The sequence below is a fragment of the Clupea harengus genome, chromosome 8, assembly GCF_900700415.2.
Source record: "Clupea harengus chromosome 8, Ch_v2.0.2, whole genome shotgun sequence".
In the NCBI taxonomy this organism is placed as follows: Eukaryota; Metazoa; Chordata; class Actinopteri; order Clupeiformes; family Clupeidae; genus Clupea; species Clupea harengus.
This window is the reverse complement of record NC_045159.1, coordinates 25,838,494-25,858,509: the sequence shown is the minus strand read 5'-3', so window position 1 is coordinate 25,858,509 and position 20,016 is coordinate 25,838,494. Positions and strand designations below refer to the sequence as shown.

Genomic DNA, 20,016 nt, shown 5'->3' with positions numbered 1-20,016 from the left:
ACAAGGGGGGGGAGTGAATCCACAGAGCACATGACATGAGGGCAAGTATATAAAGGCAGTGACACGCCAAGCCCTTTGCCTGTCGAGTGGGCGCACGCTCACACACCAGGGCATTCATGTGTGAGAGCGTTCATGTATGCAAGCGCTCACATAGAAGGGCGCACAGGCACCGAGGCACGGAGCTCACACATTAAGCCCTGGTACAGGCGTGTGCATCAGGGCATGGAGTCTAAGCACAAGGATAACAGTGACAGAGCAGACATTATAAATCAAGCCACAAGTATACAAACAGATGATTCTTAAAAAAAAAAGAAAACATATCGTCGCATGCAGACGTGTGCACACACACACACACACACACACACACACACACACACACACACAGGCATGTCAAACGCTCAGCTGAGGGAATGCTGCAGTGCACCACAGTTGTGATGGAAGGGTGTGGAGAACGGGGTAGAGAAATGAAAGAAACAGTGTGACGAGCGGAAAGGCTTAAATGCAGAATAAGATAGAGAGAGAGAGAGAAAGACAGAGAGAGAGAGAGAGAGAGAGAGAGAGAGGAAGAGATGATGAAGAGAAAACGGGGAGGCACTGAGCAATCATGTGCAAGAGGGAGCGATTCAGAAGACGAATGGAAAGAATTATAAAAGACAGAGGAGAGACACCGACTACATCAGAGATTAATGTGTGCGTGGATCGGCCGGGGTGAGGTGGGGTGGGGTGGGGTGGGGTGGGGTGGGGGCAGAGCACAGGAAAGACAGGGAAGGGAAGGGAGGCACTACAGGAGGCAACAGGGAGAGGGTGTGGAGCCTCGTCAGGGTAGGCTGCATGGGAGAGAGAGAGAGAGAGAGAGAGAGAGAGAGAGACAGAGAGAGAGAGAGAGAGACTGACAGGAGAGAAGAGACAGACAGCCGCCAGTGGGCACGGGAGAGGAGTGTGAGTGCACTCGCCCAGAGCATCACCACAGCCCTGGCACTGACAAATGCCCCATCTAATGAGTTAGCATAGGCAATTACAGAACGCGCAGAAGAGAGAGAGAGAGAGAGAGAGAGAGAGAGAGAGGAAGAGTGAGAGAGAGAGACAGAGATGACGGTAATCAGAAGCAGTGGGATAAAGGGGGAGAAACGACTAACTCTAGCTTCCGTCCCCACCCGTGTCTAATGCACCACCATAGATCAGAGCCCCTTGTTGCGCCCAGCGGTCTCCTATAGAAGCGGGGAGGAGAGGAGAGGGTGGAGGCAGCTCTGGATCAGCAGAAACAGAGACCATTCCAAAACAGATTTTACAATTCAATCTACAAGGGAGCAGTTTATTTTCTAAAGTGCAAAATATACCGCAACATCTGTTCCATACTTGCATCCACACCCCACAGGATTAGCACTGTTTTTATTTGTATATATTTTTATTTGTAATTATTTTTTACTTGTAACTGCTCTTTTGCATAACTGGTACAGTTAGCATGACAACTGGATATGACCGATAGGTGACCTGCGAAACAAACCGTTGCCGTGTTACATACGGGAGGAATGTGACGGTAAAATCAAGCCGGTGATTAATGAGACATTAATGAGAACTTGACATTTCAAATGCAAACAAAGAGTGGTGTTTGGTGAGTGCTCTAACCTCCAGTTTAGTTGTAGGTATGGCTCTGCGTGTCACTGGCCCTGCAGGCTTTCTGCTGTCATTATGGTTAATCTGTTATGCAAATGAGTGTTAACAAACAACGCACAAAATACCCAAGAGCTCTTAGCCCCTAAAGGAAATGGAGGATGTCACACTCGGTCAGGTTTACACTAGCCTGTACCGTCTTGGCTCCCCCCCCCCCCCCCCCCCCCCCCGTTCAGGTTTACACTAGCCTGTACCGTCTTGGCTTCCCCCCCCCCCCCCCATCGGTTTGTTGTCTCTGCACATCACAACAAGCAAATACGTATGTTCTACCATGTTTTGCCTTCTGTTAGTTTCAAACAAAAAAACTTGAAATGACTAAATGCACTAAATCTGACGCAGTTTGTGTTTGTGTGCTTATCTTCCATGTTAAATGCTCACTTTGAGGGGTCTGTCTGAAAAGCTCTGGGGAACATGAGCAGGAATAAAATGCATAATCACTTATCTCAACAGCCAGTCATAAGTGTCCCTGCAATGATTGATTTATTACCGTCGCATACTGTGACTGAACAAAAAAATCCACAGCAAGGTCAATAGTTTTGTAACCTTGACCCTGCTAACTGACATTCACAGCATGCAACATATAACAGACTATTTCTGCTTGTGTACATGCGTGCGTATTTCTGTCTACTTTCCCTTTTGCCACAAGCAACCATTGTCTCTTGTCAAAATGTGGACATTTCTTCAAGGACATCACAGCGCTCTGTGTCTCACTGTCTCCGGACCCCTGATTGACATGTAAGGTGCGCCCAGGGTCCACTCAACTCAGCCCGGAAGCATTTTACAACTGCAAAAACACGGACGAAAGGGAATGACGACGACCCGGGGCTGTTTTGAGCCTCAGCTCGCTGAGCAGTCAAACCTGGATTACCATACGAAACAGCCCGCGATCGGTCGCGACGAGCCACAGCAACTGAGGCCAAATGAAACAGAACAAGAAAAAAAGCCCCACAGTGTTTGTGAATGGACATTATGTGCTAATGCAATTCAAGCACACGTTCAGGGCCATGCCGTCACGAATCAGCCTCAAAAAAACACCACAGCCTCTGCGTTTATGTGTTCAGATTCACCGACGCTGGGGGGTTGGATATGCCAGTGTTTGGGAACAGGTGATTGCTACGCAGTGAGAGAATAATAAAAAAACCTAGTACATTCATCACGGTGTAGTTAATCTGAGTCCAACTGCATGCAACTCACAAACAGTGTGCAAAAGGCGGTAGTTATGGAGACAAGTTTGCAAAGCGCAGGCCCATTCAATGTCAGGTCAGCCACGATGTTACAGGCCATCACACAACACGCCTAATGCATTTCTATAAATGGCTACTGCTCAGCCAGTCCATTCTGTATATAAGATTATCTTCACGTTAATGTGCGTAAATGTGTCTAAGCCTATATGCCTAAGTCTATATGTGTGTGTGCTCGTGTGTGGGTGTGTGTGTTTGTGTGTGTGCGTGTGTGTGTGTGTGTGTGTTTGTGTGTGTGTGTGTCTGTGTGTGTGTGTGTGTGTGTGTGTGTGTGTGTGTGTGTGTGTGTGTGCTCATGTGGGTGTGTATTGCGTGTATCTGTTATATGGTGTATGTTTTGGCCTTCCCTGTGTGGGAGTACAGTGTATGCGAGTGACTACGCGCATGTGCATGTATGTGTGTGCACTTGTGCATGTACATGTGCATGTGTGTGTGCGTGTGTGTGCGTGTCTCTGTGCATGTGTGTGTGTGTGCATGTGTGTGTGCGTGTGTGCGGCGTGTGTGTGTGCATGTGTGTGTGTGCATGTGTGTGTATCTGTGCATGTGTGTGTGTGTGTGTGTGCGTGAGCGAGCAAGCAAGCGAGAAAGCGAGGAAAGGCCTGCTGCCTCTTAAATAAGGCAGACACGCACTGCTGCACCGCACACACACACACACGGGGCTGCATCAGCCTTCCAGCCCTCCAGCCAGCCAGCGAACAGCCCTACGCAGCCCGTTACCATCGGCAACCAGCTCTGACCGTGCCCCTCTGGCTGCAGCATGTATCTCACAGCTTTGTTGTGTTTTTTTTGTTATTTTTCTTCTCGAGATCAAGACAGCTCAAGAAATGGAATAGCCAGAAAATTAGACACGACACGATCTCTAAGATCATCTCAGCTTTGCCCCAATATCTCCTCTCTCACACACACACACACAAGCACACACACACACACACACACACACACACACACACACACGCACACAAAAAAAGTCTTTATACTGAACACCCCCCTCTAGCTTTCTGGTTTCTCTCCACATATCCCATTTAAAACAGGCCTCTTAAATGAAAACTTAATTGACTGAGGAGAAATGTGTCAAGGCTGAGCTAAGGGGCGTTTTCTTCCCCCATCCAGAAGAATGGGGACACTGGGCTGCTACAGAGGCTTCTCCTATGATGGAGATCTCAACCCAGCCCGGCACACTCACTTTATGTATCGCATTTCTCCTCCACATTCTGGCTGGATTAAAGAAGCAATCACTTTCGACGCCTTTACCTTTTAAGATGTGAAATTGGACAGAATAATCTGAATCCAGAATCCAGACTCTTAAAAACTGTCCATATAGAATAACCTCTAATGTCCATGAAATGCTTACCCACACGGAAATGCAAACACAGTCAGACAGAGCCTCATAACTAGGCACACACACTGAGTCTCTACAACACACACACACACACACACACACACACACACACACACACACACACACACACACACACACACACACACACACACACACACACACACACACACACACACACACAGACACACACACACACACACACACACACACACACACACAATGCATGTCTAACTAGAGAGTAAACACGTTCTGTCTGCTAGTTAGGTTCATACAGTATACAACAGGAGTGAGTACACCCCTGTGCAATATCACTTCAATGTTAAATGATTCAAGACTGTACCACCTATCAATGATTGACATGTCGAGTGTTTCATTTTACGAACAATCAAAAGCAAGACTATATTGAAAACACAGGCCTCAAAGTAGAAACTCAAGGCAACAAAAGTGAACACACCTGTGATCACCGACACACACGTTAGAAAACCTGTGATTATTGAAACAAAATGGAGTACGCCTGTGATTTCCAATGAGCCTGATTGCATGAACGTGGTTAATGGAATGACCCGTGAACACCAGAACCTTCTCAATGTTGGACCTCTGGGCTGTGTCTCTCTGAATGTCTCTCCACCTGTCTATCTGAATGTCTATCTGCATGTCTCTCTGCCTGTCTCTCTGCATGTCTCTCTGCATGTCTCTCTGCATGTCTCACTGCATGTCTTATTGCATGTCTCTCTGAATGTCTGTACCATACCTCCACATGGAAAAGAATTGCCAGTGATGGAAAAAAAGGATACAGGAAGATCATTGACCAATTAAAAATCAGTCAAAACCCAGTTTTGCAGCGGTAATCATTAATAGAACAAGCCATGGTACCACCCATCTGGAGCCGCAGTGGCTGTCCTCCTAAAATGACGCCACAGACGATGCGCTTCTAGCTCTATAAAAACGGACGGGCAGGTGCTTCAGACTTGGCAAAGGGTTATCAATGGAAATTGCCGTTTCCGTGACTGCTCAATCAGTGCTAAAGGACATTGCATAACATCAATCTCCATGAATGGCATCCAAGAAAAAAAATCCTCGCTTGCTCTACGGCACAAAACTGCCAGATTAAACGTTACTAAAGAACACGAAAAGAAGCCTGATTACTATTGGAAGCACATTCTTTGGTCAGATGAGACCAAGATAAATTGGGTTGGCTCAGATGGGGTCAGGTATGTTTGGCCTGAGCCTGGTCCGGACTACCACAGCTAATGCACAGTCCTGACAGTGAAGCACGGAGGTGGGTGTGTGGTGATCTGAGGCTGCAGGAGTGCCAAAGGTGTTGGGGGAGATGACATTTATAGATGGCACCAGGCATGCTGTGGACTGACGTGGCTGAGAAGAGGAATATGCCAGCAGGGTAAATGAGCCAAAGCACACTGCCAAAATCACACAAGAGTTCCTAAACGAGAAAAAGGTTAACTATGGCCTGGCCTATAGTATGTCACCGTACTTGAATCCAATAGAACACCTTTAGGGTATTTTGAAGAGAAAGGTAGAGCAACACAACCCCTCCAGCAAAGAGCAGCTGAAGAACATTTCTCTGAAGAATGGCAGAACATCTCCAGAAATGTCTGCAACACTAGTATCGGCAATGCCGAGGAGGACTGAGTCTGTTATCAAAAATGAAGAAGGACATACGAGGTAAAATAATAATAATTATTCATTTTGTTTGATTGTTTTGGCACTATATACTGTATATATATATGAATAAAATGGAATTGAACCTCAGTAATGAAAGGTGTACCGACTTTGGTTGACTTGAGTTGCTACTGTGGGGCCTGTATTTTTCATATAGTTAATCTAAACTGTTTTTTATTTGACATGCGAGCAAATACACTGTTAAACCTAGATTGTACAACTTTGATTTACAATTATACATTTATTTGATACTGCACAGGGGGTGTACACTCTTCTATAACTGTATGTTATTGGGCTAATTTCTTATGTAATACCTGAAGTAGCAGTGAGGAAAATTTGCCAACCTTGCAGTTTTTATCCGTAACACAAACACACACACACAGACACACACACAGACACACACACAGACACACACACACACACACACACACACACACACACACACACACACACACACACACACACACACACACACACACACACACACAGGTACAAGCACTTCAAACCATCTCCTCCCCTTCTCACTCTATCAAGTATGCAATATTTACATGAACAGCTGCAAGTGATCCTGCTGTAGTATCCCCATGGTGATAGGGAATGACTCCCTGTGAAGTGAGAGTGAAAGAGGCAGTGGCAAGGGTCACTGCAGGAGGGGGGCCCTCCATGTGGAGTGGCCTTGTCCTCTGCTCCCGTCCGCACTCGTTATCCCTCAGACACTACACTGTCAGTCAGTCATCCCATGGGGCACTGTGGTAAAGTGGATGTCAATGAGCCTTCATAAATCTTTAAGCACGTCATGGCTGGCTCATTCACTGGATCAGACAGCGCTTCAACAGGTCGCCTCTGCTACCCTGTGTGGTCAAAACTGCCCACAATCCCAACCAAGACCAAGACTATGCTCACCGGTATTTCATGCTGCTGTGTCGGCCGATGGCCTCCTTCATGTGGGCGTGGCCTTGCGGAACAAGCCGGGACCCCGACATCTCCCGGACCTGGGTCTTGGGTCCGCTCTGAGAGTTGTAGTTCCCGTTGTTTCCCTGGCCGCTCCCCCCTCCCCCTCCACCCCCACCGCCACTACCTGGTGGCGGGGCGTTGCGGAGGCCACACAGCCGGTCCTCACTGCGGCTCTTAAGGTTGTGTTCGGTACAGGCGAATGACACCTGCATCCTGATGTTTTCCCTTGTAAATGTCTGCTTCTGGTCTGTGGGTTGGCTTCAGGTCACGCACCTGCAGACACTGGCTTGTTACTGCTTGTTGCCGCGGAAGAGGGATGCCGTCCAAACAAGCAGTCCCCACACGGCGATGGTTTGTTTGCTGGCAGGAGCCAAGAGTCACGATTGGCGCAGGTCCAGGCCTTAACCTGCCGGACGCAGAGTCAGCGTCTGTGCCGGCGACTAGGGCACTCCTATATACGTCGCCACGGGCTGAGTGAGTCTCTAAAGCTTATTCACACACGCGCCTTCCAAGAAAATAGCTTTTTCTTCATAGAACACGGGTAATGGCACTGTAACTTGGTTGGCACAAGTCCTCGTCTTCAAACTGCGTTACCTGCGGTGCCACCCAGGGCTCGCCGGGTCTTTCGATGCGCAACAGATTCTTCACCCGTTCTGACTTGCCAACACATTGAACACAAGTTAACCCTGTTCAACGATTATATATATATTCAGAAAACTGAATGATTCTCTACCTGCGCGATGTTCGAATCCCTCCGATGAACAGGGCGACGGTGACTGCCCCGGCGAATGCTGTACCGTTGACTGTCGAGCTTTACGGGCATTGAGCGTGCATTTCCCCTAGCCTCGCCATCTTCGGTCTCGAACCAAATGGACACAAATCGAATGACAGCTCACCAACTCGCCTTGACACAGTCACTTACTGACACACTCCGTACCTAAAGCAGAGCGCAGAATATTGCGACCAGACGCATCAGCAGACCTAAACAGGAGTAACACTATCTGACACAGTGTTCGCGCTCACGCAACATGGAACTGATACAAACAGCAACATGAGCGGCGCCAAATCTAGTGTGGTTATTATTAACAGTAATTGCCATCGTGATCATTACCGGGTATTACTGATAAGATGGAACGAGTTCGATTCATTGCACACATCTTTCGCTGACAAACAGAATGACATGCTCAATTATCGTTTAATAACATCACTAACGGCGGTAACAATGTTATGAATTACTTGCCATTCGATGCATACTGTGATAACGTTCCGCAAAGGTTAAGAAACACTCCCGTTTATGTGGCGGGCAATCTCATACATGTTTACTCAACATATGCAGAGTCTGATTCCGCACTCCTCTCCGCCTTCTCTCTCTCTCCCTCACACACCTCCCAATCCCACCCCACCCCCTTTCACACATAGGCACACATACACTGTTATTGGATATTTGTCTTTTCAGTATAGTTTCAGGTGGCGTGAGGTGATAAATGGCAAAGATAAATGTTCTAATCTGTATTTCCCTTCGCTCACATTTTCTCCTTTTAATATATCATGTGTAGCCTACTCGATACACAGATAGATCGATGAACTTGACCAGCGTCGCATGACTTGGGTAGGATTCACTCGATTATTCCGAGCGTAAGTAGTGACCCTCGCCTTCTCTCTCTCAATAAAGGCTAATGACCACTCCCTTTTCAATAAACACACACCGTGCGCTGGGCCCCCTCCCCCTCCCCTTCATCATCTCTCTCTCCCTTTCTCCCCCTTCCCCCCTTTTCACTGCACTGAGCACTTCACTGACTAAGCACAGCAGCCTGTGAGATTAACTGAACCAACTAAACTCGCGCGCGCACACACACACACACACTTTTGGCTGGACCCCATAGCAGGTGTCATGAAATGAAAAGTTGCCAGTGCCTGCGGTAAAATCCAACTTTTTAATCCAAACTTTCACCATTCGTATGGGAAATCCTGAGTGGAAACGCTTACAATGTGCATAAAATCTACTGAGTCGAATAAGAAATGAATTCATTAGAGGGGTTGGATTGACTCTCGAATCGCATGTAGTGTATGCAACAAAGTATATCGGAAACGGGTTTATCCGCGTCAAATCTCATTTGTTAAGCTTTTATTTAGTGTTTCCGTTAAAGTGACCCTGACACACTCAAGGTTTGAACCCACAGTTGTTCACATCTCATCCCTTCATTATTTTTTAAGTCAATTTTCAATTCGCGTAACACAGCGGATGGAAATGTGCACAGACGTTTTCATAAATGTGCGAATGCGCTGGTGATGGATTGTAATGAACCTGTAGTGAACTGGCTGAATAAGGAGACTGAGCTTAATGTAAGTCTGGTAATAGAGATCGTTGACAGATACTGTGGTAAGTTTTAAACATTATTGTGACATTTTGAAAAAAACTTAAATAACTTGTAGTTTTGACAAAAAGGCTTACTAAACGATGTTTGGGATAGATGGAACACCTAGTACATTTTCTTCAGTTTAGGAGTTTGAGAAGGACCAGAGATTTAGTGTGGAGTAGAGTAGGCTACACAATGTAGCAAGGAGACAAAGTAAGGCAGAGGTGCTATTGATATCATACAACTCTTAAGACATACTGACTATATTTTCTTTTAGAGAGAAGTGAACTGGTGCTCTCTTGAAACTACTGTCCAGGAGTGCTCAGTGTACCCTGCCTACCAATCACAATGACCTGGAATGGAAAAGTGAACCAATCAGGGTTCAGCTTTTCTGTGCAGTGAACACAGGGTGCATCTGTGCCAGTGATGACAAAAAAAGCAAACAGCTGCACACATTAGTCAAACAGCAAAGAAGGTAGAGAAAGATGGATGGACAGAGAGAGAGAGAGAGAGAGAGAGAGAGAGAGAGAGAGTGTCTGGGGCAGGGGAATTAAAATACTGATGTTGTCTGTGGTCACTGAAAGAGACAGAAGAGTCACACTGTTGTCATCACAAAAGAGATGAATCAGTTTTCATAATAATTACCATCACTGAACTAGGACTCTGGGAACTGCATGCAGTCTTGGTTATAGGGGTGTGTGCATGTGTGTGTGTGTGTGTGTGTGTGTGTGTGTGTGTGTGTGTGGGAGAGAGAGAGAGAGAGAGAGAGAGAGAGAGAGAGAGAGAGAGCATGCCAAACTAACTGTATGTTTACTGTTTATTATTTATTTATTTTTAATCAACTCTGTTCATTATATTTGTCCTTCTGTATGTGTATGTAATATGTATGTATTGAATCAGCTTTGGCAATAGTGTTGAAAACATTCATGCTAATAAAGCTTCTTTGAATTGAATTGAATTGAATTGAGAGCATGCCACTGGGCTAACAGAAAAGACAGAAAGTGAAAGGGGACAGCATCTTCCAAGATGATTCACATCACACACGCCAGACTTCTTGTGACCCTGGTGCTGAAGCACGGCACATCATCTTGAGAAGATCTGATCCTGATATCTGATGATGTGATGATTCTGTCTGTCATTTTTCTTCAAAAGCTTGTGGTTATGTCGTTCTGCAGCTGCTTCTCCTCGCGATCTGTAACGGAGTCCAACGTGAAGCAGCAGCTCATCCCCTGGTCCTGTCTGCACTGCACTGATCTATGCTATTGACCACCGGAGCCTCACTGTGACCCAAACAGCAATTAAAACCAAAAAAACACAACCAAGGACAGCCGCAGAGTATGTAAGGGCAAGTTAGTCTTCGTATCTTCAGAAGTGTCTAATTATGCTCTGTCTGTGTGCATGTGTGTGTGTGTGTGTGTGTGGTGTGTGTTCATGTGTGTGTGTGTGTGTGTGTGTGTGTCTCTCATAGCATTCACAAATGTAATGTTTTATGTGGAACCTCTTCACAATGTACTCAAAACACAGTACGTGAAGGCAAAAGGAAGGCAAGGAATGTAAGGAGACAGAATATACTCTCCTCACTCCTCACTCCCCATTCACACACACTGCAGGTTGCACAGCGTCACATGTACTTTTTGTCGTGCCCAGTCCATTATATCTCTCCTGATCCCTCCCTGTGAGGGACGGTACCATGTGATACTTGGGAATGCGGTGCTTTAAAGCATACCATGGACACACAAGGACAGTGACACCCTCAAGGACAATTCTATAAGTGAACACTTGACTTTATAGTGACCTGTGACGCCACCCGTGGCGGTTTTGACAAGACAAAAGAGCAGAAGGGTTAGATTGGGGACCGGGTCACTGCTCCAACATCGGAGATCTATGTGGAGATGCTCATGAGTGACTGCTAATCTTGTGAACCTATAGGCAGTGCTCTTAACGCCAGAGTGATGCGCTTGAGTAATGGCTGTTGGATTGATACTTAGTGAAGGTTAATGATAGCTCAAAGTTATAGCTCACTCTGACACGGTGTTCATAAGTCCTGTGGAAAGTACACATTGCCCCGTCCTGTACACTAGAGCGATTCATTTTACAATGTGTGTGTGTGTGTGTGTGTGTGTGTGTGTGTGTGTGTGTGTGTGTGTGTGTGTGTTTGTGTGTGTTTGTGTGTGTGTATGGACGTGTGCACCAGTTTTTTTTTCTGCATGTGTGTCCATGCCTTGAAGGGTTGTTCTAATGAAGTTATAATTATGAAGTCAAACCAAATTGGTTGTTAGACATTGACAAAGTAGGTCTGGTCAGAAATAGTTTTCTATTTTCTTTTGCAGGGAATAATAGATGAATTAGGTACACTGAAACTAAATTATAAATTTGGTTTCTCATTCTCTCTCCCTCCACATACACACAGACACACAAAAAGTGTCTGTACACCCACACACATTGAGTTACACACACACGCACAAGGAACACGCTTCAGAATCCTGCTGCTTCTGATTCCGTTTTGTTCAACCCTCTAGTGGAGAAAATGGAAATTGCACCTCCATTATTTATGAGGATAAGTGTCTCTTTTATTCATAGGAAAAATCTGAGAAAAGTATTCCTCTCAGGGGACTTAAGCCTTTTAAGTGCATCCATTTGAGGCAAACACAGCTCCAACCCTGAGAAACAGGCTTTAGTTTCCCTGACATCACAGGGAGGCAGCGCTCCAATTTAAAAGTTTTGCCTGTGGATCATCTGCATATTATGAATCTCAAAGACCTCTTCTTGCTAAATAAAGATTTTATTTCCTGGCATCACTGACCATCTATCCTCTCTCTCTCTCTCTCTCTCTCTCTCTCTCTCTCTCTCTCTCTCTCTCTCTTTGCAGAGGTGATCTGTGTTTTTTTTTGTTATACACAGGTAAAGTGTATTGGTTGGGGACTTAGTACACATGCCCAAGCCTAAGCCTATGTATTGTGACGACAGGATGCACTACAATCATCATACTTGACTTGACAACAACAACAACAACAACAACAACAACAAAGATGCCTTTGTGAGCATTTTATTGGTTGTCAAGTCGGCACCTTCCTTCATCAGCCCACTACACCTCCAGAAGACTCAACAGTGGCGTCTGGCGTCCCAGACCCACCCCTCTCCATACTCACAATGGTTTAGAACACACCAGGGACAACAACAAGTACCCTTCAAGATGCTTCTCGAAAATATTTCACATGCATATATCTCATTGTCTGAATGATGCCCTGCCTAAGTACGTAAACATTAGTCTCATACTATGGCATGCCACAGGCCATCCAGAGTAAAGGGTGGGAGGGTTGTGGGGGCATAACCCCCTCAGGAGTAGGGTAAAGGGAATCACAGAGGGTAATCCCTTCTCTCTGCACAGTCCTACACACAGTTTATTACTATTATTATTATTATTATTATTATTATTATAATTATTATTATTATTATCATTTTTCTTATATCTGAATTTATTTCTTGTGTTTAGCAAGATGTTGCATGTCTTTAACCAGTCTGTTTTGTATTATCTTGGCAGACGCGGCAGCATCAGGCCAGCGACACTAAGAAGCTGAACAGGCTGATGAAGTGAGCCGGCTCTGGACTGGGGAGCTCGCTGTGGAGCCCACGGAGATGGTCGCTGAGAGGAGGGAGGGATGTTGTGCAACCTGCTCACCATAATGGACACTTCACATCCACTCCAACACCTACTGGTCAAACAGCAGGGTGTTTTCAATGGGAGGCTCCTGCAGCTCCTCTGTAATAAGGACCGCTACTGGAAGTCATTCCTGCCCTCTGCAATAACAATATCGCCTCTGTGGCAGGAGAGGAGACCTATCCTCTGGCTAGCAATACACAATGCACATTCTACATTTGAATTAAGCAGTTAGAGTTTTATCTAAAATTCTATTTTTATTTGATTTGTCTTGTCTATATAGTATATAGCAGTTTGTATGTATCCATATTTTTGAAGACAGTATTTTGACCTACCTCGTTGTGTGTTTTTGTGTAAGTTATGTGTGGTGTGTGATTTATATGAATTGCTGCCGCGCTGCACGGCAATTTCCCTTGGGGATCAATAAAGTAATCTATCTATCCTATCTATCTATCTATCTATCTATCTATCTATCTAATCCTGAAATCTTATTCAGTTTCCTGTCTGAGCGATGTTTTCATGACTACCAAGCCTTTCACTCTTTTGGTTTATGAGTCTTGAGACCCAGCTTGAAACTGACACTGACACAAAGCATGACACTGTGTGTGCCATGATATTTCTGCTGTGACAGCCTCAGCAGTGGCACACACAGTGACAAGTGGGTGAGGACAGCGCGTCCAAATGACGACAGAGAAAGATGCCTACACAAACCAGAACTGACCAGATTGTGAGAAAATCTCATGGAAGATGAGGTGCTAAGGGAGAATGTATGAGACAGAGTCTTAAAATAAATAATTTTGTCCTAAGGAAAAAAACGACATCTTATTTGTTGACGAATGCTCACGGAAGTATCAGTGAAAGGCTAAATTAACCTCAAAAGAGTGAACGGCCTGGCTCCCAGTCTCTGAAATATTCAATAGCTTCATCGATCTGATGTACACATTAACTACTGTAAAATTTGTAAAAAAAAAAAACTACAATATTTAGTTTTGTGATGCAAAATCTGTAAACAAAGGCTGTGTTGCAGGATCGCCCTGCCGAGTCAGACTACTGCACTACTGCTTGACCTCACTTTTCACTATCTCACTCGCTGCCCCTCCCCTTACTCACCTGTAGAGCATGGGTTGGCATTCTGATTGGCTGTTGCTCAGACTGAGGCCGCACTCTCTCAGGTAGAGTTCCAGACGTCGCCGCTCCACCAACCTGTGCGCCGCCTCCAGGATTTGCGAGGCTAGGGCTTCCGACTCGTCCCTCTGGTCCTGCCCACGGGCACGCGCGCCCCCTTTCTGCGCGTTGGCATTGCTGGACGACGCTTTGGGCTTCTTGCTGATGCCGTACAGGTCCTCCACAGTCATCTTGCTCCCCTTCCCACCGCGACCCCCAAACATGCTTGCGGATTGTGGATCTGTTTGACTTTGAAGGATGTCACGAGATAAATATACACTACTATCAGTTTCTGTCCTGGATCAATAAAGTACCTCCTGGAGAGGAGCCAGTCACAACTTAGGGGGATAGGGTGTCCCTCATTCCTCGTTGCAGTTTCAGTCCAAATACCAAACAAAAACTAATGCACAAAAAAAAATAAGTAAAAATTGAAAATGTGAGACAATTCCAAAATGGTACCATAAAAATTATCATTTCCCCCAAACAAGAACCGCAGTTTCCTCCCTGGCTCCTTATCAATGAATTGAATGCCCAGTCTTGCCAAGAGTCTTCTGACTGGACCGAAGTTAGGACATTGCATAGCGTGAGAGACTTACAACCGTCTTGTCAGACATTACCACACTCTCATCTGATGGATGGAGAGCCAGAATCTCTCTCTCTCTCTCTCACACACACACACACACACACACACACACACACACACACACACACACACACACACACACACACACACAGACGGACAGTCACTGACATGAGGGACAGAGGGGGATTTATGTTGAAAAAAAGAAAAACCCTCTAATGGCACAGCTTTCACTGGCCCAGATTAAAGGAAGGCCCGGATGGCACAAAGAGAAGATCAAGAACCAACATGAAGCTTCTACGTGTAACATCTCGCATTCTTAAACTGTCCAGCTACTTAATCAACGAACCCATCTGAACTAAATCATATTTGTGGCCTATGCTGTGGTGTCCACGCAACTATCATGATTATTTGCCATACTGATATAAATCACTAAGTTACTTAGCTAAGCGATATAGCTACTTCATCAAGCAGGTATCCAGACCACAGTAGTCTCTTTGGTATATGTGTAGACAGGTAGATCAGTGGTTGTGCTATTGAGTAATGACCTGATACATGCCAATAAAAGTAAATGCTAGCATTGTGGAAGTAGAGTTGAATATGAGATGGATGAATCATGTATGTCAAAGTGAGGAAGAATTGACACAGGGGAGGTTTTATATTCCGCACTTCCGAAAGGTTAAAATCAGATTTCCAAGAACTAATCCTTTGACTGCCCTTTCCTTTTGAATCCTTTTTTCTGTCCATCCCTCGAGAGGAAGAAAAGCCTCTTAAAGATCCCTCCAGACTTCTCAGGTCTGACCACTGGTGGAATAGAGTGGAACATCTGTGAGCTTGAGCCACTGAGAGAGGGGGTTGGGGGGAGAGAGGAGAGCACAACTATAATAAAAAAAAAAGAACGTGACAGAAAGTGGCGGACAGACGAGGACAATGTTTTATTTTAGGATCCCAGCTGTTTTTTTTACGTAATCCGACTAGAACCATGTGTTGATACCATCGCCCTCTCCACAAACGTGGTGATGCGCGCTCATGAAAACCATAAATAAGAAGAGAGTGGACAGAGAGTGGCCCAGAAAACGATTCGGACAGATAAGGTGACTGCGGATGGACAGTATGTGCCGCCTGCTCCGCCAGTGAGACCTGCCTCCTGGACAAACCCTCGACGGTGAAGCCGGAGGGACCTGAAGCCATCTCTCTGAGTCTGCCTCCACTGCTGCTGCTGCAGTGGGCAGTCAGTGCCTACCAGATTGGGGGGGGGGGATATTTTCAAACAACAAGTCTGTTTAAGATAACTAATTTTAGTCTTTGGAAAAACATATATTGTATAGTATTCCTTGGGATTTTATTAAATGGTTAAAAAATATGATATAACAAAATAACACATAATGTATAAAATACTATTAGAGTTCAAACAAATGAACTTGATCATTTCTCATGTGTTCTTGGTAAGATTGTACAATTCTATCTCTATTTTAGCCATAATATATTGAATGGCCGCACTACAGGAGTCATTTTAATGAATGAAACCCCTAAGAGACAGAGACATTTGATTGGCTCCAGTAAGCTACTGGATCAGATAATGGGCTGAAAGTGGCAGCGCTGGCAGAAGCCGTCATTGATTTTTTTAGTGGAGTTCGATGATGGTTCCTCAAGAATCTATCCAGAGGAGCCGCACTGATGTTTGGGCGGGGTGTGTGTAATCTGTTTATTTTTTAATCTCAGCTGGAAGTGATGGCTTTCCAGCTGACTGGCGGGCGTGTGTGTGTGTGTGTGTGTGTGTGTGTGTGTGCTTGCAGGCTGTTAAGGTAACCCCTTCTCCGCACCCCTCTGAGCCGACGGTGGCTTTGAGGAGCCGTGATTATCTGGGATTAAGCTGCTGCGCTAAGCATTCTGTTGATTGACCACGCACATGCTGGCAGCTGGCAACGACAGATCACTCCCCCCCCCTCTCTATTTTCTTTCACCCCTGGCTCCCTCGTTCTCCATCATTCCCCCTTCCTCTCTTTCTCTCTGCGTCAATCTTACAAATGAGAAATCCCGGGTGTGCAGAGTTCTCCCACATTCTGGCACTTTCTATCTGTGGAAACCATGGTTACTAAGGGTTACTAAGGGGAAGGGGAGAGAAGCTGACAGGGGAGATGCCTGCTCATTAGCTGGTGGCTGCAATAGCCGATTCCCAGTCGCTCCTAATGCAGAAAAAAACATTACACTGTATACTTAACCTCCAAACCGCAAATTAGTTTGAGAATACTTGTATGTTAAAGGATTCATTTCAACAAATAAATGTTGTTTAAATGGTTATATGATTCAGAGGAACCTAGCCGTTTCCTAATTGGGGGGTGCAAGCAAGCATTACTAAACATAAAAAGAAACACTTTTTTAATGTCTCAAAGTTTTCTTAATGAATCGAATGGACAAACCACTTTAGACTGATGGGACAACTCCTGCAGTTAAACAATAAAAGACATATCGAGGACAAAATATGATTGAAAAAAAATGCCTGCCAGTCTGCCCAAAGCAAAGATACAGCGATGGTCCTCTTATGGAGAGCCTCTCCAGTGCTAAATGGCTAACAAGTGCAGATTAATTAGATGAACAGGCTTTCAGAGCTTCCACACCACCCATCATTACCAGCCCAGATGGATGGCTCCTGTCAAGGCGCAGGAGGAACGCCAGGGATGACATCACTTATCCCCCATCTCACCTGCCCCAGGAAACAAAGCCAGGACACCGTGGGACCAGGAGAAAAAAAAAGCCCCTCATTGCAATGCGTGACCAGTAGGCTTACTGTTCATTCTGCTTCATCCAGGTGGGCATCAGGTTGAATGCTTGTTATGTGGTCGTGGGGCTGATAGGGGTAGGTACAAGAACTGCTCATGAATGACTATTCACTTGTCATATGTTTCTGTTGAATGCTTTTAGCACATGTAAGTAAGAGATGGGAAAGGGAGAGAGAGAGAGAGAGAGAGAGAGAGAGAGAGAGAGAGATTTACCCCTTTCATCCCCAATCTGTTGCCCTCAAATAATTATGCAGCATCAGGAAGTGGTGGAATTGCAGGTTTCCAGTAATCTGTTACATAACTCTGCAAAACATGTGTGGCACTTTAATAATCCCTGGCGCTAATGGGGAGGAATGCCACCCGTGAGGCACTCAGACATGAAACGCACAGGTCAACATATGCACATGCACACTCATACACAAACTCACACTCTATCTCTGTCTCGCTGTTATATATGCACACACTCATAGTGTACCTTTGTCTAACACTGACTCACAGACACACACGTACACACACCAGCACGCAAGCCCTTTCACACTGCAGTTCTGTTTATGCATGCATGAGGGAAGAGTGTATTTCCCCCTTGTGAGCTGAGATAAAAACTGCAAACCAAAGGACAGGCTGCAATCGGTGTAAAGGACCAACACTAAAAAAACGGCCCCAAAACCTTTCCATCTAATTCTGTTTAAAGCTATGAATCACTCTCCAGGGTATGTGCTTCAAAGTGCCAGTATGATAAGACAAATCATCTTAAAATGAACTACAAATCTCAAAAGTCATTCGAGTCTATATTTATGTTCCACCCTACCCAGAGGGGCTTTTTTGTTTGTTTACCCACAGTTCTTTTGGGCAGGCTTAGGTGAACGAAAGAGATGTCATCCCCTGCTCTTGCCAGCATCTTGAGTCATCCAACACATGCAACTCCTTCACAAAACACCAGCACGCACAGGATTTACTTTACATTGCCGTTCAAATCGATCGATAATACGCCATCACCACTGAGGTGTGGAGTTAAGGTTTTTCGCAGGGTGTCCCACATGAATTATACAACACTTTCCAGCATCCAAAGATCGATACAAATGTGCAGAAAACAAGCTACAACTAGCAGATACGTTATTAAAGGTTCTTGGCGAATAAACACGCACTTTGTCTTTTGCCTGGCTCTCCCCTGTGTGGAGCAGCGGCTCTACAAGCCAAGTTGTCAGTTATCGTCCATCACTCGTGAGACACAAAGGTAGATAGTTAATCTTTGACACATGGTTAAAAAAAAGTTCTCGAACTGTAGTGAGGGCAGAAAGCGACACCACTTCTGAACAGTAGATGTCGACATATCATTTTTTTGTCAGACCATTATGTGTTTGGAAGTTGGGGGATCATAACTCTACACACTGGTTTGTATCAGTTGGAATGGCGATGTTTTCTTTTTTCACAGTAGGGTAGCCTACCATGATTTGGTTCCAGATTGGACAGTCCAAGAAGTTAGCAACGGAGTGAGTTAAACATTCTCAGGAGTCGTTCATGGATAATGTTTGGGCCTTGTTTGTTTAATGTCACTTGGTGCCTATGCTATCTAGTGTTAACCGGGTCACCCTTTGTAGGGTAGGCTATAGCCTACGGTGTCTTTACGGTAAAACTTCCAAAGATAGACTTCCTTGCATGCCAGTTATTTTGTGTATGCAAAGCACATTGAAGGTAGGGGGTGGACTCTAATGGTGGCTAATGTTGGAAGTCAGCAAGAAATGCGAATATCGCTGCTTATAGCAGGCAGAATATAATAGCTAGTGCCCCCACTTCCTCTAGGGCACCTCATAAAAGGACTATCTTCAAAGTTCACTGGTGGAGCTTAGCCCTACAGAAAGATAAAAGGGACCGTTGGAGTTCTGCTATCATTAGTGAAGATAAAGGCAAAAAGATGAATGGAGGCCTCTGAACAGTGTGATAACCTCGATCACTGACTGCATCATATCAATGGAAATTAATTTGGTCATTTTCTCTTCCCTCTCTCAGCATTGGCCTTGACCATGGAACTCAGTGGTTCCTCAGGGGGTGTGGCCAAACAGGCGGCCATTACGAAGGCGGGGCTTGAGAGCAGGATCATTCTATCATCTTAACCTAAAATACCTCAGCATTCAACCAAGTCATATTTTTGGTCTATATTGAAGCTTTCAGATAATAACGTATGTTATTTTTTTGTTATAATAAAATTATGACTAAATAAAAGAATGTGTGCTATTCCATGTTGATATCAGGAAAGTTCTGGAAACAATTTAGTCAATTATAAGAAAAAGTGTATTATTTTCGTGTAATTCATATAAGGTTGGATTTGAGAACTTAACATAGCTGCGCTGCAAACAGCACAGCGGTTGTTACCTAGCGACCCCAGTGGCATGAATGGTGATTGGTCCTAATCATTTTTAAGTAATGCAGCCCAGTCATTTCTGGCTTGGCAGATACCCTGATAACTTGCCGTCACTGAGGAACACAAGCCCTTCACCGCAGTATCATGACACATGATTTTGACACCATCTGTCTCCCGTCAGAGCGGTTGTAGCGGTTCCACTCTGCACTCTGGTTAATAATTAAGTGATTGCA

The 20,016-nt window shown here is 45.1% G+C and overlaps 1 protein-coding gene across 2 annotated transcripts in view; it reads right to left on the bottom strand.

The window, feature by feature from the left end:
* LOC105906638 (voltage-gated potassium channel subunit beta-2-like) overlaps positions 1 to 8,296 on the bottom strand; it is a 16,703-nt gene extending 8,407 nt beyond the window's left edge. The window contains exons 1-2 of one of the 2 annotated variants that reach the window (XM_031572499.2): positions 7,619 to 8,296; positions 6,835 to 7,538 (exon numbers count right to left, since the gene is read on the bottom strand). In XM_031572499.2, the coding sequence (XP_031428359.1) occupies positions 6,835 to 7,097 (263 nt within the window). In that variant the 5' untranslated portion in view covers positions 7,098 to 7,538; positions 7,619 to 8,296. Of the gene's footprint in view, positions 1 to 6,834 lie in introns of both variants that reach the window. The other variant, XM_031572498.2, reaches the window with a different exon arrangement.
* Positions 8,297 to 20,016: the final 11,720 nt, after the last annotated feature.